Consider the following 24,744-nt stretch of genomic DNA (forward strand, 5'->3'; position numbering starts at 1 on the left):
CGTTCATGTGCTTGGGCCTAGTGGCCTAGCTACGTTAGTGGAACCAGAGCATAAGAGCCGACAGCGCTTTCTAGATCAGAAGTCAAGCCCCTCCACTCTATGGAGGAGGAAAATGACCTTGGATTGGCCAAGCCACCTATCTAAGGCCGTGCTGTATCTGAGAAGCCCGTCGGAGCTGCAGGCTTCTTCTTCTTCTTTCCCATCCCCCACCCCATCACACAAGGTGGCTTCCGATCCTCTGCCAGGACAGAAGAACGGTGGATGAAATGAAATTTAGTTATCACTTTAATTTAGCTATCAGGCATTTGTTTACTTGTTGTGTCTGCTTCTCACAGTAAAATGTAAGCTCCATGAGAGCCAGATCCTGATCTGTTTTGCTTTGCACCTATGACCACCCCCCACCCCCGAACCTCATGGGAGAGAGGGATTAGTAAAAACCTACAATTATCATGAGGACATTTGGTTTTATGGCCCACAGAGGAGGGGCACGTTAGGGAGGGGTAGTTCAGAGAAAGCATCCTGGAGAAAAAATGCCGCTGGATGCCAGCATAGTATTATTTAAGGATTCTGGAGGAATGGAGAAATGAAGAATTTCCTGGGTCCAGCACAGGGTGATTAGGTGTGGCAATAAACCACGGTTGGGAGGGGAGAGATGGCCCTTACCACACATTTCTTGAAGCTGTTATCTATATTAGTCTGAGTTCTCCAGAGAAACAAAACATATAGAGAAGGAGGGAGGGCGGGAGGGGGAGAGAGAGACAGACTGGCTTGTTTGAGAAATTGGCACGGGCCGGCCGGGGATGGTGGGGGCTGGTAAGCTGTTAATCTGCAGGGCAGTCCAGCAGGCTGGAGACCCAAGAGGAAGAGTTTAGGGTCAGAATTCTTTCTTCCTTGGAGGACCTCAATCTCAGCTCTTAAGTATTTCAACTAATTAGATACTTAGATGAGGCCCACCCACATTATGGAGGGTAATATGCTTTTTTCAAAGTCTACCAATTTAAATGTTTTAGTCTTTTTTTTTTTTTTTTCTTTTTTTTTGGTGGTTGGCCAGTACAGTAAATGTTAATCATATCACAAAAACACTTTTACAGCAAGATTTAGACTGGTGCTTGACCAAAAAGCTGGGTACCACATCCTAGTCGAGGTGACATATAAAATTAACCATTACTTTATTTCATCATGCCTGAGAGGTTTGCTGACCCTCAGTTTCCTAGCCAAATTTATTTTCAGGAATCTATGTCTATCGGACCTGGATAACCTAAACTATAATCATTTTCTCTCCACGAAAACTTGTCTTGGGGATAAGGACAGTTGCCCACTTCAGAGGAATGCCATTTGAGTGGGAGGATGATTATATAGTAAGTGCTCTATTCAAAGAATGTAAACTTTAAAATTTGAACTTTTAAATTCCACCTTGGTTTTCTCCTCTGCCTAACACCTGTTCTCTACCAGTTGTAGTATGCAGGGGAATTCTAATTTTAATATCAGCCTAAGCAAAATACAATTATGAAGATGATTTTCTAGTAAAACAACTAATAGGTGGTATTTCAAAGACTTTTGGAATTCTAAGTGACTTTTGCTTATGTGCTCCTCAAAAATTAATAATGAAGAACTGAGCGGTACTATATGTACACACTTTCATTTGTACTACTTATTTTATCTCATAAAGGCCCTTTAAATTTGGGATTATTACCCATTTTACAGGTGAGAAGACTGAGGCCCAGAAAGTCTCAAATCTTGGCTATGTCATGGCCAGCAAGTGCCAGGGCTGGAATCATTGGAAAGTCTTTGGGCTGTAATCCTTGTATTCTTTCTGTTGTCCCAAAAGCCAGAGTCAATAGGGTGTGAGTTAACTGTGGGTCACTTGTGCAGACAGAAGCACTAAATATTGGAGTTTTTCTTCTCTTCCACTGGCCTAAAAAAAGCTTACAGTCAATTCGCTGAGTTTTTTAATAGAGGAAAATAATTTTCTGTTTTGGATCAGCAAATTCATCCCATAGGCAAAGTAGCAGAGACAATTGACTGAATATCGCTTGCCTTGTCTTCCTAACCCACCCCATACTGTCCTAGCTTTATCCCTGAGGTAATTCTTGATTATAAAAATTCCATGAGAAACTTTTCGAACAATGTATATAATTAAACTCCAAAGGCATAAAACAAAAGACACCATAAGCAAGATCAAAAAACAATGATTTGATCATATATGACAAAAACTAGTATCTAGAATATATACATAAGCCAGTAAAAAGAAAACCCAGTAGAAAAATAGGCAAAGAATGTAACAGGCAGTTTATAGTAAAGTATATGCAAATGGTCAAAAAAAAAAAAAGAAAAAGAAAAGAAAAGATACTCAATCTCACTTATTAGTAAAGAAATGTAAATAGAAAGTGACATAATAACTACAAGTGCGGCAAAAAGAAAAAGGAGTGAAATGTTGGCAAAGCTGTCAGAAAACAATCGCTCTTACACAGTTATAACTTGGTGTGATTGTTTTGGGAGGTAACTTTACAGTATCTATCAAAATTTTATAACCATATATGTACCATTTGACTTAGCTGTTCCACTCATAATCCATATAAATATGCAAAGATACAAATAATGCATGGCACATATACACACATACTATATTTATAATACACAGTATATATGTGTAGTGTATATATGTAAGTATGGAAAAATATATATGTATATATGTGTAGTGTATATATGTAAGTATGGAAAAATATATATGTATATATGTATAAAGATATGTATATATCTTTTACTCAGCAATTCCACTCAAACTCATACAAGTATGAAAAAATATATAAAATATACTTGTATATGTACATACACACATACATATATCTGTAAGGAAAGATATACATACACATATATACATACACATATAACTGGAAAGATTTTACACACACATAAAGATGTACCTTTAGCTGCAGCAATTTTACTCCTATAAATTGCTACAGATAGCTTATATAAGTATGCAAAAAAGCTTCTTGATAGTGTGTTGTAGCAAAGAAATGTAAGAAAGAGAAAAGGAAATGATTTGCATGTTTGTAATACGAGACTAGTTTTTTAAAAATTAGGATTCATCCATGAAATACACAACTACGCAGTCATAAAAAAAAATCAAGTGCATCTGTATGTACTAATAATGAAAGTTGTTAAAGATCTATTGCAAAGAAAACAAGTGACAGAATAGTAGGACCTCATTTGTGTTTTCTAAATGTATGTGCTGTGGAAGGGATATTTACACTTACATGGGGGCACTTCAAAAAGTTCATGGAAAATAGAATTGAAAGATAATATGAATCTTTCCATGAACTTTTTGAAGTACCCTTGTATGTACCTATATTTCCGGAAAGATAATTTAAAAAATTTTAATAGCTGGGTAATTTGTACTTAATACTTTTTGCTTTCTGAACTGTTTGAAAGTTTATTATGAGTGAAAATTATTAAAGTAACAGCCACAAAAATTTGGGGGTTTAAACTTAGAGATTCTAATTCTGTAGACCTGGAGATGATCAGCAAATCTGAATTTCAAAACATCTATGGGTGAATCTGACAGAGAGCCAGGGATGAGAACCAATTCCCACAAATTGAAGTGTTTTTAAACTTGTTGCCGTCAAATGACTACTGGGGCCAATGCCATCATTGCATAGGTTTAATTATTATTTGGGGGCAAATACTTATTAGTCTTTGTAGAATGAAGTGTTATTTAATTTTCCCTAGATAGGGGTGGCATTAAATTTTTCTTGTTACAGTGGGATTTAAGCAGATCAGAAGCCACTTTGAAATCCTGGAATAGGCTTATTGCAATAATTGTAAATATCAAAGTCAATCTAGAGATTAAAGAGTAGGAGAGGATGATTAAATATTTTTCAGGTAAGGTTATAACTTATAACGCTAGGTGGCATGTTGGCAGGGGATACAGAGGATGATGAAGGGCATTTCTTTGCCCTAGGAAAAGTGGTAGAGCTTAGGGACTCACAACTCATTGATAAAAAGAGGAGCCATTCCATATAAATCTTTACAACAGTCACTCTTCAAAAGAAAACTCCATGTGTTGACAGTAATCTGCTGACCTGTTTGCAGGTTTATGAACAGAATTGCTTACTGTTTTATGTTTATGTATTACCTCTTGTAAACATACTATAAAAAATGTAATAACACACAATGGTATTATTCTCAGCTTAGATAAAGAAAACAAAATGCAATTATTTTATTTATACAAAGAGAAGAGAAAAACCTGAAGGACAATGGATAATCATTATATATTTGGTTTGGGGCTACATAGAAAGCTTCCTACATACCAGACACTCATTCCTGGTCCTGACTCCTGCTCTGTTATCCATAGGTTAGTACCTAGTATCTGGTGCAGAAGAAATTGGAATTTTCATGAAGACTCAGATGGATTTGTGAACAGATAAAATTATGATAATGAGAGGATATGTAAATACAAGATTATGCATTTGGACAGGAAACCCAATATAAAGGAGAAATGAGTCATGATTTAATTATTGAAATTGGTCTTAAAGTTTTGACTTGAACTCTGTTGTAAAATATTTTCTGGCTAGCACTGACAATATCTACTAGAAATCTAAAGCCCAGGCTTCTGAGTGATAATAGGTGTTTGGGGTCCTTTGTAAACTTCTAGTGTAACGTGGATAGCTGTGAGGTAGCCAGCTTGTCATCTTAATACATTGTTCGTAGTCCTTTTTGCACCAAACTTTTTGGTTTATATTTAGTTCAAACCTCAAATTAGTATACTAATCAGAGTTGGTGCTCATTTTTGATACACACACTGATTTACATTACTGTGCTTACTATTTAACTCATGCAGGTGCATATTAGTTCATTACCAGCACTGATAGAGCAAAATTTTCTTTATTATGTAATTGATAGGATTCATATGTGAAAGCTACCAAACTTCTGTAAACTGAAGTCTTTTTTTTCCCCTTATGCAAGGAGTGATATTAAAATCTTCTGAGTATGGGCTTTAAGAGGCAAGAAAGGAGTAATCTTATTTGGATAGTTGCAATTGAGAAAAGTTTTATAGAAAAGCAAGATAGTAATAAGGGGAATTAACACATTTCCATTATTTTAGGCCTGAAAATATTTCACAAATCCTATCAGACACAATTTATGTTGGTTTGATTAATTCTGTTGAACTGTTGACCCATCTTCCACAAAACACCACATGCTGTTCCTCCTTGTTTTTGTTACTTTCTTGTAATCTCATTCTCTGCCCTCATGAAATGGTGGCAGGTATATAGGTGATACAGACCTCTTCCCTAACCAGCTAGTTCCAACTGTCATCCAGGCAAGATTTAAGGACCTAAAATTTCAAGGAATCCAATAGAAGCAAACCAGACAGTAGTACAAGACCCTCCATAAACAGGTCTGGAACAGGTCTGTAAAATTCATGACAGATATTCACAGAATGTTCCTCAGCTTCTTATAATTTCTTCTACATATTTTACCTTCTCTTGCCTTTAAACTTCCTGTTCCTTCCAATAACCCTGAATTTTTTTCTTAGTCCTGACTCCTACACCAACCCCAGTTACATCAGAAATCCTTGCTATATGCTCACATAAAAACCACTTTTTATTTTTTTTATTCTCCAGAGCATTTGTATTGGTTTGTAAACACCTACCTCAGCAACGTTTTATAAATTTATTGCAGTTACTTGCTTAGCTTACTTTACTTAATTATTCTAGCGGTCCTGAGTGGCTTGAGAATATGCAAAAAGCAATAAGAATAATCAGAAGATGAAGTAAGAAAGACCTTAAAAACTAAACCAAATATTTTGCACAGGCACCTTTTCTGTCCTAGTTTTCTCAGATTTGTCTGAAATTTTTCAGTGAACTGGTGGAGATGGTGCTTACAAAGAATATTCCCCCCCCAGGGCTCCAAAATTTTAATATGTTTCTCTTCTCTTTTCCTCTCCATTCTTCTACGTATTTTTCCTTGGCTCGTACTATGGCAAAATTATGAATAAAACATAAGATGCCACCACAGTCATGTATGCAACAAATTCATAGAGGTATAGAATTTTAGTGATGGCAAGAAACCTGGGAATAATCTAGTCCAATGCCCACTTTTATAGGTGAGGAAAATTGAGGACAATTAATGTTATATGACTTAGAAGTCATTTAATTAGCTGAAGAATCAATATGGTAATCTAGATGTTTAATCTTCCAATCAAGTCTTTGTTTCTCTTTCTTCCATTTTTACCTTCTTTCCTGGGGTTATAAATAGAACAGGAGCACATATTGAAAATATTGAGGTTCAACTGTTGTTGCTCCTTCAAGTAATTTCTAAAATTAAAGTTTCCTTATTTTTTTAAAATGTGATTATCTCCCTATATATCTTCTATTGCTTAGTAATTGAACACTGAAATTACAACAATCTAAAAATTATCCAAGTTTTCACCAAATAACTAAACAGTTAGTTCCTATTAATAATAAAAATCTAGTAAGCATGTCAGAATTTGGTTATAATTAGCTGCTGACATAAACCTGAGAGCAGATCTCACAGTGCTTTAGAAGACACTGGCTTTTGCATTTGCCTCAGAAGGCAGTCCACAAGAGTGCTTCTTCAGATTATTTCTGTAAGTTTTGCAGATCATTAATTCTACTTGCTCTGCTTTTGGTAGAGTGGCAATGTATTGGACATTGTAAAAATGATGCCCTATCATAAAAATAATCAGCCTCCAGTAAAGCATAAAAAGAAAATGAGCATATCTTTCACTTTTTGAAATATTTGAGGGGTACTTATAGAGGTGGTAAAAAAAAAAAAAATCCCTATTGGCTATTACATATTAATGCACACAGTTTGTTTTTAACATTTCAGATAAAAGAAGGGCAATATAGAACTCAATGTAAGTGAAAGCGAAATTAGTTGTATATATTTGCTGGAGGTCAATTACCTAGCTTCATAAGATAAATTACTTAGTCCTGGACACTATGTTGTGTTTGCTATAATATGGAAAGAAACTATCATAAAAACATTCCTAAGTACACACTTTCCCAAAGGTGTTTGTGGTTTTATGAATCTCTAGATCTCCTTTTGAATCTCTGAAATTATTAATTTTGAGCATTAGAGCACAAAAATCTTTAAATGGATTTTGCTTTCATAGTAGGTCACCCTTGTTTTTTCATCCACCTGCGTAGCTGAAGAAGGAAAGATAAAAATGATGCCAAATGAATAAATTATTGAGTTTCTAAATTTATTTAACTTCCAAATCTTCTTTGGAATGAAGGTCAGGTAGTAGGATTTGTACACACCTTGGTTATATTTTGGACTGAGACACAGAATGGAACCAGCAGCAGGACTCATGAATATATTACCTTAACAAATTTAATAGTATGTATCTCCTTGTGCTACTGATAAAACACACCAGCTAAACAGGTGGCTCTGAAAACTGAATTGGGGGGAGGGAGGATTCAGTAAAGGGACATGAAAATCAACTACATTCTATATTGATAAAATAAAATAAAATAAAATAAAATATAAAATAAAAAAGAAAGAAAACTAAATTAACTTGTACATGGCATTACTAAGTTACTATTTCATCAAAACCAGGTGGTAATTTATTTTTAGTAATGTTTTGGTTTTGCTTTATTCAAACAATGACAACTGATCAAATGAAAAAACAATGTAATAAAACACTGTGGGATCCACAAACACAATTTTAGTTTTCCTTAATATCAGGTTGTCATTAGGAAATATTCTACAATTTCTTTAAATTACAAATGAAGTAATACATTTCATATATATTTCAAAAGATTATCATTTTTCATGACTAAGTCTCATGCAACTAGCAGATTTAAACATCTTGTACTTTAAGAAACAGAGGACAGGTTAAGGGATTTTGTTCGTCAAGTGGGAAATTTGAAATGCTCAATTGACTTCTTTTATGAGAAACGTTTCTTAGTAATTGTAAAACAATATAAACTTAGAAATATTATTCTTGTAGCCAATAATAATTGAGTGCTTAACTGATAACTACATTTGTACTTTCCATTCTTGTGGCTTAATTTAAAAATGGGGGTTCCATTATCTTCGTTTCAAAAGTTTTGGGGTTTTTAGGTGTTTTTTTGGGGGGCTATTCTCCATATTGTTGACATTTTAAAATAGATATAAAAAGTCTGCTTATATTTACTAGGTGTTATAGAAAGAAAAGCCACCCTAGGAATTTATGAGATCATTGTGGATTTCTGCTTTTGGAAAAAAATTGTTGTCTTAATATGTACCATTAATGATTTTGGAGGACAGGATGGTACAGTGGAAAAAAACAAAACAAAACCATAAGCTTAGGAGACAGCTGGAACTTACTTTGCATATCCATGGAATGATGACTTTGGCAAGTTAGTTGATATTTCTCTGCTTCATTGTTCTCATCTGGGAAACAATACCTATCTCTCAAATATGTTTTAAGTGTTAAATGAACAAATGTATTTTAAAACATTCCTGGTACAAATTATGTTTCAATAAACATTTATATCTTTTCCCTAATAAGATATGCTCTGATTCTCGACTAACCTTACTCAGTAATATATTTATCTGGGGAATAAGGAATTGATAAAGAAGTAAAGATCTGTGTATGTAGCTCAAAAGTACCCCTTCGTGTAAGTCTCTACTCTCAACTTATTTTTTTTCTGTCCCCTCTTTTTTAAATATATGTATATCATGGACTGGACACTTAGAAGCATAATACATGTATAAATCTTATGTTTAGTGGTCTATGATATATGTGAGCAGCTTTTATAAATTGTTGGTATTTCTTATCAACAATTATTACAAAAGGTGAAAGAAGTAAACCCCTTTGGACTTTTAACATTTCTCAGGAATTACTGGTAAATCCATGAACATACGATTTTAAACCAAAATTACCCATATCCTGGAGTTCAGTCTCTACTGTTTATTCTTTGTTAAAGCAGTGAGTTACCAGTAGTTCCAATGCTATAATGAAGAAGCAACACTAGAAATTAGACCCCAAAGCATTGTACCTTTAGTTTGTTCAGCAGATATTAAGACATCCCACGAAGCATCATCATATATCTTCAACTGTTTTATACTCAATCTACTTTCTTCAGCAACCTTTTGGGAAATATCCCAAGATAATTTGCTGGATAATTTGCTTAGATAAATCATCTAAAAGACATTTGGAATACTTTTATAGTTTGACCCCCCCGAGACACTTTATAAAGGAAACAATTAGAAAAATTTAACAAAGAAATAAATAGGTTAAGGATGAATGCAATCTAGGCGTTGGTACCGAGTTTGCCACAGTGTCATAGCTTCATTTAAGAGCTGTAGTTCTTCCTCACCTTACTGAGGGCCACGAGTTACTTTATTTTAGTCTCCCCATTAATCAAGACTGTTACTGAAGAACAGCTAAAAAGTACAAAATATCACGAAATCTTTTCAAGAGGTACTTCACAGGGGCATTTCTGTATTCTAGCATATATAGATGAAGCAAATCCTTAGTTAACTGCTAAAGTTGCTCTCACTACAGTCCACTGCTTCATCCCGTGCTCTGACTCCAGCCTCATCCGGAATGCCCAGGGAATCTCTCCTCAAATGGAATAAGAGTCAGCACCTATTCAAGAGCTACTCTGCGTCATCGTAATCCAGGGATTTTAGGATACGGGGGCATATCTGCTGTCACTCCCAACGCCCTCTCTTCCCCATCTGCTCTCCGGTGAAGCCGGGCTCTAGAAGTTGGAAGAGAGTATCGTTTTGTCGTTACTTGCTGGGCACTGCACAACGCCTAAAGCTTGGGCACCTACTGAAGCCCACTTCGACCCGTCATCGTCCTCTGGTCCTTAGTCTTCAGGTTTTCTTCCTTTTAGCCTCCTGGGCCTAACGCCCACAGTGGAGATTCACCCGCTCCTCCGCGGTCATAGGGACGAATTTACCTGTTGCCTCTCACCCAAATGCCAATCACTAACACTTCCCTCTCCACCCCCAGTGTCATCTGTACGAAGATTCACAGGCCCGGGATCGTTCAAGGACTTCACATGCACTTTCCGTCTGAAAACCCTGAAATATAAACGACATCTAGAGCACAGACTCCTAAATGTCTCTGGAAATCCATTTGTCCCATTTCTCTGCGTATGTCTTCACGGTGAGTGGCAACGGCCGGATCTAGATTTAAAGAGGTACAGGGAGTTATTTCCCAGTTGGCTCCTCCTTCCTCCGGGAAGTTGAGCACCCGGGAAGGCTTGCAAGCTTTCCGCCGCTCCACGTTTGCAGCCTTCATTGAACTAGGTGGGGATGGGGAACTGGGGGAGAAAAAAGAGTCATAGTGGGCGGCTAATTGAACCCGCCGTCAGTCCCCCGCGACCGCGCGCAGGTACCGGGCGACGTCACGGTGGCCCCGCTCCTCAGCCAGGTCCACGGGCAGGCGGCCCCAGGCGTCGCGCACGTCCAGCCGCGCCCCGGCCCGGTGCAGCGCCACCAGCGTTTCCAAGAAGCCCTCCCGGGCGGCGTCGTGCACCGGTCGGGTGAGGGTGGCAGGGTCCGCGCAGTTGGGCTCGGCGCCGTGGAGGAGCAGCAGCTCGGCCACTTGGGCGCTGCCCATCATCATGACCTGCGGGAGAAAGCGAGTGGTCAGGACGAGGGCGAGGGCAGCGAGATGCCGGCCGGGGCGGGCAGGTAGAGCCGTTTTAAAGAAATACTTATTTGTGAAGTATCCACCCAACGCAGAGCCACTTAAGAGTTTCAGGTGTCTGGTTTCTCTTCATTTGCTGACACAATCCACTCACTTCCTCCACCCGTTTATTCTCTTTACTTAGCTCAAATTAAATTTCATTTTAATTTAACTTTTCTCGAAAAGTGCAGAGACAAGAAAGCGCTGATGGTAAAGTGATTATTATCACTGTGGAAAAAAATTCTTGATTTCCGTTGGAACATGGGAATCTATTTTGTTGAATGATTTATGAGCGGAGTTAAGTTTAAATGGCTTTTAAAGTCTTAAATTATTTCCCTGCCGTTCTCCCTTCCCCCCCCAAAATCTAGGTGTAAAAACGTTTATTAGGTGGTCAACTTAAATTTTTTTGACGTTGGGAGTAATGCTTTAGGGGAGAAAATAAAGAAATAAGTTTAGGAAAAGGTTTAATTTGTTTAGTTCTCATAGCAAATCCCCAGTAGAAAGCTTCTGATTTTTGTCTTACGTGTCTGTGTTCATAGATTGTAGCCTAATAATTTGAGCCAAATTTGGAGATTAGAGGGTAAAAAAGGAAATCAAGTCACACGATCTTATAAGGTGATAAAAACAAATGATTTGTTTTTAATAAATGGTTCACTATTTTAAATATTTTAATATTATATAGATACATGTTAAAATTTAAAGTGTAATACAGTTAATGTAATATGTAAAATTAACAGTATATTTACATTGTACAGGATTTTATAATTGCTATGATTTCATAATGTTAAATGGTAAATATTTTGCTATGTAAAAATACTGCCTGGATGTTAGCAGTCATATCAGAACAATGCAAAACGGACAAAAAACAAAACAAAACAAAAACCCCCAATGTTTTGGAGGACCAATCCTATAGCAGCCATTTGTGTACATGTACATTATGCAAGCATTTGCTTTTGTATTTTAGGTTAACAGTGAAAACAATTTTTGATCACTAAATGTCCAAACGGAGTTGTTTTGTTTTGTTTTGTTTTTTCTCTTGTGGGTTTATGCAATTTGAAATGTACCATGTAACTGTAAAGGCAGTATACTTCTAGTGTTTTATTGTTAATAAAAGGAATTAAGTACTGTGGTTGAGGAATCCCATCTCATTCTTTTTAATTCAATTAGCATCTATGAGGAAAGAATACAAAAGACTTCATTTAGCTGCTTAAAAGTTTATGGTGAATTTTTTTTCATGTACTATGATTTTGTAGAATTCCTTAAATCCAGTGAAGACCGTGTAATTTGTGATTTACTTGTCTTTGTCGTTGGAAGCGGACAGACAAAACAGTCCTCCCCAAATAACCTTTCCTTTTCTCTCCAATTGATCTATTCCTTGTATCTCTAATCATGAGATGGCAGAACAAATATTGATATTTTTCCACCATTAAAAAGAAAATCAAACTGAAGTACAGAGTTTTTCAATTCCTTTCTTTAGGGTTTTTACTGAGTCTTCAGTTTTTTTCTTTAGGGTTTTTGACCTGCCTTACGCCTGGGCCCCACACCTCCAACCACAGAGACTGTTGCCCAGGTCTTGGTCCCAATCCGGACCCACAAAGGCCGCGCCCCGCGTTCGCGCGCCACCTGCTGGCGAGGTCCTGGGGCCCCAGGTACCTGTATCGGGCGCCTCCCGAAGCGGTTGACTCCGTTGGGATCTGCGCCGGCTTCCAGGAGCTGCCGCACCTTCTCCACTTGCCCCCGCGCCGCGGCGTTGGCCAGGCCCGCATCGCTGCCGCCTCCACAGAGCATGCCCTTGTCCTCTACGCGCATTCCGCAGCCCCCAGACACAGAGCGGCCCGGATAATCCACCACTGGCCTTGAGCTTTCCGACACGCCTCCTTTCTTTCCCACACCGCCCCAGCACACTCCTCCTCCCCAGGAGTTCAGCTCAGCTTGTCTCCTCTCCGTCCTTCTGCGGCTCGGGGGCCGGTTCAATAGCCAAGCGGTCCATGGTTAGCTCCGAGCTTTCCTGGCTCCTGAGAACCAGGGGACGCACCCGGCTAGTTCCTGGCAAAAAGCGCCTCGCACGGCCGCAGCCGAGCGCAAAGCGGCTCTGGTCGCAGAGTGCGGGCGCGTCACCACGAACTCACTGCCTGGCCACACTCTGGCTGACTGGGAGCCAACCGAGAACGAATTGCGTTTTCAGCTGGGCCGCCCGGCCGGGCTCTCCCCACCCCCTTAGGCTCCGCCCCCGTCCGGCTGGCCCGCGCGGGCGCGTCCCACTGAGCATGCAGGGAACACTGGCCCGCCGCCGATGACGTCACAGGCGACGGGAGTAGGGGCGGGGGGAGCCCACCCCTGAGGTACTGGGACGCATGCGTCAGAGACCGGGCGAGAGAGCCACCTGGAACGCTGGGCGCGCGGCTCGCCGGCTGTCCAGTAAAGCCGAGGCTGAGTTTTTGGAAATGTTCACCCACTGCACTCAGCTACTAATCCCCAGCAGGCGGAGCAGAGGACTTCTTTCAGCTCTGGGCCAGCCGGTTTCACTCCGGAGACGTTAGACGATCCCTGTATAATCGCGTGGCTGAAAGGCGCTGAACATAACTCTGTCTCTCTTAAGATGTCTGAAAGTGACAGCTCTGCACCTGTCATGCAGGTTACATTCATCCCCAGGCAGTACTTGAACTTCACAAGTTTCACATCTTGCATCAACCTTAGCAATTTTCTTTTGGGTGTGTCTTTCTATTTGAATTAGTCAACCAGAAAAATAGTGAAAAATCCTAAGAATCCTGTTTTGCACATGCTTTGAATTATTTTCAAAATAATTTGAAAATAATTTTTCAAAACATCCCCCCCAAAAAAACTAGTTCGAGATTGAGAGCGGCAACCTGACACACATAAGACACAAAAAATATATTTTAATAATATGAGATCCCAGTTTCATGATATTTATACAGTATATCTTGTTTGCACTCTTTCCTATTTAAACCCACCTTGGCAAGTATTTGATTTTTATTTATCATGAGTAATAAAAGAAATTTATGCAGCAATAATGAAACATAATAAAACAGGGGTGTGGTGCTGGGCCTGTCATTAAATAGGCTGAACCTGTCATTAAATTCTCTTCTGAAGATTTAAAGGCCAAGTGCTTTTTTTCCTTTCTAATCTTCCTAGGTGAGCTTGAATCAACATATTTATTGCTTTAAAGATTTAAAAAAATACAGCTGATGCTACATTAAAACAGGAAGAGAACAAGTTATGTATCTGTTCCCTAAAAACTTTGGTCCTCACTACATGACAGTGGACCTCTTCTAACACTAAACAGTTCTTATTTACAAAATCATTTTGGTTCAGTGTTGAGGAAGACAAGGTCTGAAAGGGAGGCCAATTGCTTGCTTATTAAAAAATGAGAGATTCCACAATATGTTTCTTCTAGCATAACTTAACTCTGACTCCCCCTTCCCCAAAACCTGTAGGATGAGGAAAAGCTCTTTCCATTAAGGACAGTGAGGCTCGTTGAAGTGATTAGGGTTGATGATCTGCTGACTGAGCTTCAACAGGACTGATATCCATCTGGACAGGGAAGGGAAGGTGGCAGCATTAATAACACCTCTTTCTTTCCCATCCCACTCCATTTCTTAAGTTTCCGGTTTCTTAATCCCTCCATCTTTCACTCTTATTTGAACTTCCACATTTATTTGGGAACCATGTCCTTTTATTTGTTGATGGACACTTCATTCTTGGATTTGGCCAGAGGAATAGAAATCTAGTTCTGGCTGAAAAACATGGATAAGGTTTTTGTCTACTCTTGGGAACCAGTTCTCATGCACAGTGTATTGGGTAGAATAGGAAGAGGAGGAGGAGGAAAGATGGGCACTGGGAAGCCAGAGCCTTTGAAATGAATTGCATTGGTTCTTTGCCAGTTACTCTGAGGAGTTGAGTCACCAGACTGATGTTGGTGGATGTGGTGGCAAATGGACACAGTACAGAGTATCTTTATCAGAAAAGCTTAGCTACTCTGAAATTTAATGCACAGTTAAATTGCCTTCCTTAAAAGGCAACAAAGACGGTTGCCTTCTAAGGAGTGTTGTTGGTACAGTCTCTCTAATGGATCTAGTAATTAAATTTAGTTCACCAAACTTAATTCAGCATGTCCTATATTCTAGGAGTCCACAGTTGAATAAGATATGGGTCCTAGCTTTTAAAAAACTTTATGTAGTGGCACTCAAAACTAATGAATAGACAATTTAAATTTAATATGATAATTCTACTGAAAGATATTTCTACAGGGTACTTTGGGAGTAAGGCAGGGAACTTAGCATAGGATGGAGGAGCAGGGAAAGTTTCTTAGAGGATGTACTAACTGAAGAGAGTCTTTAAAGGTTGCATCAGAAACGAACTATTTCCAGTGTTCTTGCTTTGAGCCTTGGATTTCTCTGAAACTTATCAAACAGGTTAGGAAAAAATAGTCTGAACCAATTTCTGAGACACTTTCTTAAGTGGTAGGCATGGCCAATGTGTCTGAAAAATAAAAACAATTTGAAGTTGATTTTCTAAAAATGAAAGAGAATTGTTTTTCTTGGAAGGAAGCATAGATAAAGAGTGACAAGATAGGGAAAAAGCCAATGAGCAGAATGACAGAATCTTTCACGAGGCAGATATGTGAACTTCGCTAGGAAAGTTGACTGGAAAATAACTTTGGGCGGGGAAATGTTGCCAGGGGCATCTGCGGTTACTAGCACCACGGACAGCGCTTCCCTTGACTCTCGTCTGGGTGGTCCTAACCTGCTCTAGACGGAGAATTCTGTAAGAAGCATCAAACGATCTTCCAAAGGCTTTTCCTCCCTTGGAATAAAAAGGTAGCTACGTGGAAGCTCAATGGACTCCTTTGCAAAGCCAATCTGCTCAGCTCGGCTTCCAAATATTACTAGATTTTATCTAATATTCTCTCTATAATGAATATGAAGTATTTTCTATATTTAAGAGAAGAGAGAAGTCGCACTTATTGTCTATTCTGTTCCAAGTGCTTTACAATTATCATTTAATTTAACACTCATAAAACTTAAATGCAGCAGGCATTAGTATTCCAATTTTACAGACAAAAGTATCAGACATGTTAAGTAACTTGTATACTAGCTAATCATTGTTGGAAGTAGGGGTCTAACCTGTGTGGCTTCAGAGCCTCTGCTATTTACATATATAGTGTTTTTAGGAGCTGTCATGGTAGGATTAACTGGGGGTGGGGGGTGAAGCAATATACTGGCTTATAATTAATTTTCAGACTACACTGTGTTTTCCAGATGGCTGACCTCACAGCACACCTTTAATAAACTTCAAAGATGACATTTCACATGCAATACAATAGCACATTTGTCTTGAACAATAGAGTGAGATAATGAAACATTTTACCTCTCTCTGAAATCCAGCTCTCTCTAGAATGAAATACAACTGTTGTTAATGCTTTAAATGCGTTTAAGAGACGAAGCAGATGAGAACATAGTGGGCAGCTGAAACTTGAAATTGTCACATCCGTGTCTTTTAATAGGGTGGGGAATTTATAAGTGAGAAGGGGAAGGTAAATGATAAATTGGCACAGAATTTTGGACGTAAATGAAAGGGAATGAGTAGAATCAGTTCTAATAATGCAGATCACTAGTGATAATGTTTATATTATGGTTGGTGAAACTGTGTATGACCCCACTATAATAGTGTGAATAGAATTAGTTGAGTGGTCATGAGAAGTAGTGACATAATGCTGTCCTCATCTATGTGGTCTTTTGTGTGTGGTTGGGTCTAAGACAATGTTTCTAAGTGGGGAGAGAAGGAAGTTTAGAAACACTTGTGGGGCTTTTTCAAATTCTATGTGACCCGTCTCCCCACCAGGAGGTTTGATTCTTTCCATTTCAGAATGGAAAGAATTATTACTCCTGAATACACAGTATAACCCCTTCTATATCCCCATATGTGTTTCTTAAGTTTAATTGAATGTTGGGCATATTCATCATTTTAGCATCTGTATTAGTTTGCTAGGGCTGCCATAAAAAAAAAAACACCACAGATTGGATGGCTTAAACAATGGATATTCATTTCCTCACTTTTGGTTTCTTCTGAGGCCTCTCTTCTTAGCTTGCAGATGGCAGCCCTCCTGCTGCCTCTTCACATAGTCATTCCTTCATACACACATGCCCCTAGTGTCTCTTCTGTGTCAATATTTCTTCTTATAAGGACACCAGTCAGATTGGATTAGGGCACACTCTTAGGGCCTCCTTTTAACTTAATCACCTCTTTAAAGGCCCTATGACAGAATAACAATCACATTCTGAGGTACTGTGGGTTAGGACTATAGCATACCTCTTCCAATTTTTACATGTAACACTTTTTATTTCTTTAAAAACTGTTAATAATAATGTATTTAGTTGAATAAAGATGAAAATAAGGTTAACACACTGAAATTTGTTGAAATTGATAAGACTGGTCTCTTGTGTCTCTTAAACTACAGTTTTCCCCTTTCCCTTTCTTTATTCTTTCAATTTTTTTTGTTGCAGAAATTGGGTTATTCTGTAGTTTTCTAAAGACTGGATTTGCTGAATGCTTCTTCACAGTGACATTTAACATTTTTTTCTGTCATTTGTATTTCTTGTCATTTATTATTTGGATATAGAGTCTGGATGTGACTCAGGTTTGATGTTTTGGCAAAAATACTTTTGCCATTGCTTCTGATCTGGTTGTCCCTCTTTCTATGATTCTAGCAGCCATGGATAGTTATTTCTTAGGTCTTTTCTTTTTTAGGGGTGGCTAAATTGTGTTATTCTACTTTTATTTTTCTTTCTTCATTTACTAGCTGAAATATTGCTATTAAGAGAAAGTTTAATCATTATCCATTTGATTGCCCTCAGGTTGATATAAGAAAGATGGGATAAATACTTTATTTTCAAATTTATTTACACGTTTTCAAAATAATGAGTTGAATCCTTATCATATTTCAAAGGTGACTACTGATTTTAAATTATTATTATAAACTAATAGATTTAAACATAATTGGTGTGTTTCAATCCAGTGTAGTTCTACCTATTAATGCTCAAGTCCTATCTATGGCCATTGGGAGCCTCCATAAGTTGGTTCCTGAATCTTTTGACATGACCTTAGTAGTCTTTGACAGAATCTTTAACTTCTGGTAAGACAATATATTTGTTTTATCTTGTACATTTCCTGTCCTCTACATAGCACTAAATATTTCTCAAAGGAGCACTGGTTCTTTTTAGTGAGAAATGGTATTTAAAATCACAATATGAGTGTTGGTGGTGCTTATTGTATCCAGCTGATCATTATATTTCTAGGCCTTTATGTTTATATGTAAAACATAATTAGTTTCTTAACTCAGAATAATTACACATATTTTCACATACACAAATGTCCAGAGGGTTGTTAGAAATTTAATGGTGTTGGTCTTTTGATCCATCTTTGAAACAGGAGGGTCCGCACTACTGAAAACTATCCAAAATGCCTCATAGGGTTACCCCCTTGGAAAAATCACTGATTTAAATGACACATGGCTAGAGGGATATGTAATCAAAGGGATTATTTAATTATAAAATCAGAAATTCTCTGGCTCTGTGGGTCATCTACTTACCTCTTTAGGGCTGAGGTTACTCCTTCTACACATCCCCAACTGAATTTAGACTCTATGTGCTAGGCAAGTTTGGACTTTTTACATGTACACACAGGGCATACTGCATTCAAGCATACAATAATTTATTTCCTCATTTCATCAAATTTTGTTCTATCATTAAAACTCATTCTTGAATATAGTTATCATATATAGTTCAATTACAGAAGAGACCTGATTTTAAAAAACTAGGCCAACATTGGCTTTTGTACCTTATAACATTGGTAACGTACAGTTCTCATTTGCCAGAAATTTCCTTATGAACAGTGTATCAAAGTTATTAAGTTAATTAATTCTGCTGAGATATCAGTTTGTTAACTTACAGAACTTTTAAAACAAAGAAACTTTCTAAAATTGGAGAGAATTTAGTAGGCTTTTGCATGCAAAGAGGTGTTGCATCAGTAACTAAACTTAAGCTAAGGCTGAAATGACTTGATGTTCACGTTAGACATGTTGAACAACACAATAATCTGGGAGCCAATAATTATTTGTGAAATTAAGTTGTGTATCCAGACCTCTCCGTCTGTGTCTCTCTTTCTTTATTAATGTTAGGACCTAGTGCATTTCACAATTGTTACTATTATAAATGGAATATCAGAAGGGAAGTCAGGGGGTTGAGTTAAATGAAAATATTTTTTCAAAGTAGAAATAGTTGCTGGGATCTTAATTGCTTGAGAAATAAACTTATAAGGCCAAGGAACTGATAATTTTACCTTTTCTTAATTTTATTGTAAAGATCGATATTTTGCATAAATTGCATACTTAATTTGCTTTTTTCCTAGGAAATGTGTTATCTCTGAATTATGTTTAATGATCTTTTATAAGGAATAATTTATACATTTCTGACAAAGCATATTTTTTTCCAGGACTCTTCCATAAAACCCACTCTATAAAATGTAGTAATTTTAAAAAATTCTTTTTAATTTTAGGAGGCTTTTTTGTTTAAAAATTGCATGTATGTGCATACACACACACACAGAAACACACATACATATCTCAGCAGAATCAGTTGGTTTGAAGAGTTTATTTATCTAATGTGCCATGAATTTAGTCCTACATTCAAGCTTCCATCTTCATGATCCATTGTGAATCTGAACCTGGATTATTTTTTTATCTAAAATTGTTGCTGTTGTTTAGATGCAACTTAACAGAAGACAAAATCAGATAATTAACTTTTGCATTGACAAATAAACTACATATGCAGAATGTAAAGTCCTTGGAAGAGTGGTATATATTTATCTTCATTTCCATTCATTCTTCAACTTTCTGTAATCCATCTTTCACTCTGAATCTGAGTAACCAATTGCCATGGTAGTTGATGATGTTTTGTTGCTGGATCTAATAATCTTAGCCTAACATGTTTACATCCTCCAGAAAAAGGTATTTCAATCTACTTTTACTTTTTCTGTATTTTTAGCAACAGCAAAAATGCTAACATAAAATCCTGAATTATTGGCTGTCTGTAACATATCTAGTCATCCATTAAAAAAAATATTGAGCCTCTACTAAATATTAAATACTATGTTCTAGGTATAGGTGATGAGATAATCAGAGCCTAGCAATTACAATACATGGTGAGAGCCATGAAATAAAAATCTTGGGCACTATGAGAATGCATAGTGAGAGAGCTGATCTAGTTTGGTAATTGAGGAAATCAAGAGATATTTGAATTGAGGTCTGCAGGATTATGGAGTTATTAACTAATCAAAGGAGTGAGGAAGTACTTGCAAGAAGGAATATTCCAGGCAGAAGGAACTGCATGTGGCAAGCTCTGAGGTAGGAGGATGGGCACATTGAAGGAAATGTGGCTGAAGCCTAAGGATGGAAGAAGAGAGTGTGGTTAGTTAGGGTTGGAGAAATAAGCATGGAAAAATCTTGTAGGACTGTATGGTCTGTGTTGAGGATTTTCATCTTTAAGAAAAAGGGAAGATATTGATGTATTTAAGAAGAGAAGTGATGTGACTAGATTTTCAGTTAAATTTAACAAACAAACAAGCAAACTTTGAATGCATTTTGGAGAATGATTTGGAGGAGAGGCAAGAGTGGATAGTGGTGGATCAGTAGTTCAGAGGATAGATTAATGTAGGTTGGACTAAACTGTTTGCACCAGGATGGAGAGAAGTAGACTGATTTAAAACATATTTTAGAAATAGCATCAACAGAACTTAGCACTGAATTGGAAATTTTAAAAGAGGAAGAGGAAGGTGTTAGGCAGATTTGTACAATGGGAGAAGTTGGTGATCATGGTCACCAAGATAAGGGAACTCTGGATGAAGATGCAGTTTGAGGTGGAGATCATATGTTCAGGTTCAGAGAAGTTGAACTTGAGACATGGTGAAATATTTAGATGGATGTGGAGTATGCATAAAGCAAATGTACTTCACAGGACCTGGTTTTCCAAAGCCTTGCAGTTTCAAATATTGACCTTGCAAAGGACAGGAAATTTTCTCCAGACTATAGTCTCTGTTGTAAGATAAAGAATTGCAACACAGCAAGGTTGCTAGCTCAAAGACAGACAGGTTATTGATTGATATGTAAAGATACTGGGAGATTGCTGTAAGAAGAGCATGTTTGCTAAAATCAAGCTTTTGTTAGTGGATCGACTTAATTACATTATAGAATGTCACCTTGCTTGTCTTACTGAATGTTACCAGCTTCTATTGTTAAACTTGCTAAACTATACTTAGCAAAAACCCCACCTATTTTCTCATCCTGTAATTTCCTGATCTGGGGAATAAATGTGGGAAGAGAACCCCAATTCAGGGTTAATTTCCCAAATGGAAGGAATGCCTCTCTCTTGAGAGCTCTGGGAGATTAACTCCTTTTTGGGGCTTCTCACTGCTCAGAAGAGATGGGCTTTGAGTAATCTTTGGTGGCTCCGTCACCCAGGGGAAAACAGGTGACTAATCCATGGGAGGCAAAGCAACAAATGGTGACCCCAACATGATGAATTCTGGGTCCATTCTCCTCTGTGGCAGGAGACTGACCTGCCAAGCCTTGGAAAGGAAAAGAAAGAGGACGTCCGCCACTCATCCTGACTAAAGGGAGGCCTCGACAAAAGGGAGGCCCCAACAAAAATGGGGAAAAGAAACAGGATGTTTGCCACTCATTCTGACAAAAGTGAGGCCCGGACAAAAGGGGGAAAAGAAACAGGATGCCCCAAAAAAGAAACAGGACGTCTACTCATCCTGTCAAGAGGGAAATCCCGGTAAGGGGGACTCACCCCATAAAGGGGATCGCAGAGGTGGATTTCTATTAAGCAATTGCATGCCGGCTTCAGTGTTTAGCTAGGGCTTTGCCCGGAAGTTTTGCTTTCTTCCTCTCAATTTTCTATCTATTCTTGCAATTATGGGTAGTTTACTGTCTAAGAGGGAAGTTCAACATAGTTCAGTCCTTCTATGTCTCCTTAAGGCGGTAGGTTATAAAGTAACCATCATCTAACTAAATTATTATTGATTATAGTTGTTTGGAAATTTTCTTAAAAATTATTCAGAACCTTAACAAAAGGAAAAAACATGTTTATGCCATTAAAGAGGATGTAGAACAATCCTCGCCTCCTCCTCCTCCTTCTCCTCTCCCCCCCCCGTCTCCACCTTTGGAGGCAAATAACTCATTTATTCCCTTGATGGAGCCCTGTCTTAAAGAAGGACATAACATGGGAGTTGATGCTCATCGTGTCTTTCCTGTTGTAAGAACTGGGACTCAGTCGAGACGTGAAAACCTCCCATTCTCCTTGTTTGAAAGGTTTAAAATGAGCATAACAGAAAATGGCTTACATAGTACTTTTACTAAGGAATACTTAGAATCAATTGCTAATGGGTATAATATGAACCCCTGGGATTGGAAAACACTTGGAAAAACTGTTTTAACTCCTGCTCAGTATACTGTATGGCTACAAGAATATCGGGAAGCCTTACATGCTATTCCACTCGAAAATTTACAAAATGAGGTTCAAATTAGCATGGACATGTTACTTGACCAAACAACTAGAGCAGCCATAAAGGCTTGGGACAAAATTCCTGAAACAAAATCTAAACTTCAACTTCTTGTTTCCCTTGATGCATTTTGGAAACAAAGATTAGATAACACTCATCCACTGTTGACATTATCTGTTGAACAAAAATTAATTACAGATTCGGGGGATTATCTTACCATAATTGCTAAAAAGGATTGAACTCCATTATGAAAAGTAACTTCTTCACCAGTTACCCTTGCTGGATTAGGCAGGTTCAAAATTCCTTATCAAAATAAAATTCTTTGTTGTGTACGGGCCCTGAGGGACAAACTGCCTCCATTATGCCTTATGTTCCAGATATCCCTCTAACTCTATGGGGCTGAGACCTCCCTGCTCAATGGGATATTTATATTGGGACATCTCCTTCAAAATTTATCATGATGGCCACAGTCACACGCCCACCATTCAAATTACAATGGACCCCTTGTCCTCCGGTTTGGGTGGGACAGTGGCCTCTTAAAGAGGAGAAATTAAATCAAGCTACTTTACTTGTTAAACAACAGTTAAAAATGGAACATTTAGAGCCATCTCATAGTCCCCGGGATACTCCTACTAAATCTTATAACTAGACAAATTGACAATGCTCATGACAATCCAGAACTGCTATCACAAGTTTATTTACATTTACTCAAACAAGTTAATAATGCTGGGTTACAAATAGCTCCAGATAAAATTCAAAAAAAGGACCTTTGGAAATACCTTAGTTTTTTGATCACTCAGAGAAATATACGGCCACAAAATATATCTTTCCATATTCAGGAGCCTTTTACTCTAAATGACCTACAAAAATTACTTGGCCACATTAACTGGCTCTGCCCTTCTATGGGTATTCCTACTTATCAATTACAACATTTGTTTAATACTCTAAGGGGAGACTCTGATCTGTCCTCCCCTCATTACTTATCTGAAGAAGCAGAATTAGAATTAAAACAGATTGAATCCTTTTTACATTCCAGACAATTAACATGTATTGTTAAATCTCAAGTCATTCATTTCATTATTTTGAATACCCCATATATTCCCACAGTTTTGCTTTGCCAATTTCTTCCTCAAATAGGAGTTATTGAATAGATTTTCTTACCCCATCAACAGAAGAGGGAATTATATACTATATTAGAACAATGTACTCATTTACTCACTAGGGGAAGACACCATTTTCAAGTACTTACTGGGTATGATCCTGATATTATTAATCCTGGTCTTTTTAAAACTGATTTTTACACTGTCCTTGAACAATCAGAGTCTTTACAGATAACTATGGCTGATTTTGTTGGTAAGTTACAATTCTCATTACCCCATGATAAAATCCTACAAGGACTCCAAATACTGCCCATACAATTAAAATCCTGTTTATCCCCCCTTCCCGTCCCTCAAGCACTAACTGTGTTTATCGACAGTTCTGGCAGATCAGGAAAGGGATCTATAACATGGCAGGAACAGGGAATCTGGAAACATTTTGTTACTATCCATCATAAGTCCACTCAAAGGGCTGAATTGGCAGCTGCCATTGCAGCTTTACAACATTTTTACAATCAGCCACTTAGTTTAGTAGCAGACTCTGCCTAGATGCATCTATCCATGAGGGAAGTGATCTTCTATTTGAAATGTTTCAACATTTACAAAACCTTATTCAAAAAAGACATCATTCTTTCTATGTAACTCGCATGCATTCTCATTCTGGTCTTCCTGGCCCTTTTATCAATTGGAAATGATATGGCTGATCACTTTGTTATGTATAATAATGTTTTACAGTTTTTTCATCAGGGTGCACAAGCCTTTGCTAACATGCATCAGATCTCTTATAGGCAAGCTCAAGATATTGTTCATGCTTGTCCCGATTGTCAGAGGTTTTCTAAATCTAATTCCCCTGGAGGAGACAATCTTCGAGGAATAGAAGGTAATGAAATTTGACAAATGGAAGTCACTCATTATTCTTCCTTTGGACATCTTAAATATTTACATGTTACTATTGATACTTAGTCTGGTCTTATTCATGCCACTGTCCAAACAGAAGAAACTGCTAGACATGTTAAAAAACATTGTCTTTCTGCCTTTGCCACCATGGGGGTTCCAAATCAAATTAAAACAGATAATGGACTGGCATACACCTCCAAAGTCTTTCAAGTATTCTGTGACAACTGGAACATTAAATATGTCACAGGAATCCCATTTAACCCCACTGGCCAGGCAATTGTTGAAAGAGCTAATGGCCTTCTTAAATCTCAAATAAGTAAACAAGGAAGGGTAATATAAATATAGAACTGGCTCCTCATGAATAGGTCTTTAAAGCTCCGTTTACACTAAGTTTTTTAAATGGTAATTCCCAAAAATTAATGGCCACAGAACAACACTTTATACTTTCTAAAAAGAGATCTAGACCATTGGTTTTATTCTGCCACCTGCTGATGGGACCACAATGCTTGAGAA

General features: G+C 37.7%; 1 protein-coding gene across 1 annotated transcript; it reads right to left on the reverse strand.

Moving 5' to 3' along the window:
• Positions 1–7,719: 7,719 nt before the first annotated feature.
• CDKN2B (cyclin dependent kinase inhibitor 2B) lies at positions 7,720–12,767 on the reverse strand. Its single transcript, XM_063080705.1, has 2 exons — positions 12,311–12,767; positions 7,720–10,597 (listed from the first exon to the last, which is right to left on the reverse strand). Exons 1-2 carry the CDS (start codon positions 12,464–12,466, stop codon positions 10,337–10,339), a joined length of 417 nt encoding a protein of 138 aa, XP_062936775.1. The 5' UTR covers positions 12,467–12,767; the 3' UTR covers positions 7,720–10,336.
• Positions 12,768–24,744: the final 11,977 nt, after the last annotated feature.

This window comes from Cynocephalus volans, chromosome 16 (assembly GCF_027409185.1).
Source record: "Cynocephalus volans isolate mCynVol1 chromosome 16, mCynVol1.pri, whole genome shotgun sequence".
NCBI classification, from domain to species: Eukaryota; Metazoa; Chordata; class Mammalia; order Dermoptera; family Cynocephalidae; genus Cynocephalus; species Cynocephalus volans.

Excerpts from the sequence above, each read along its gene's own strand:
- CDKN2B (XM_063080705.1), bottom strand. The coding sequence starts at position 12,466 with ATGCGCGTAGAGGACAAGGGCATGCTCTGTGGAGGCGGCAGCGATGCG. Across the intron at positions 10,598-12,310 it reads TCGGGAGGCGCCCGATACAG|GTCATGATGATGGGCAGCGC; the intron begins GTACCTGGGGCC and ends TTTCTCCCGCAG.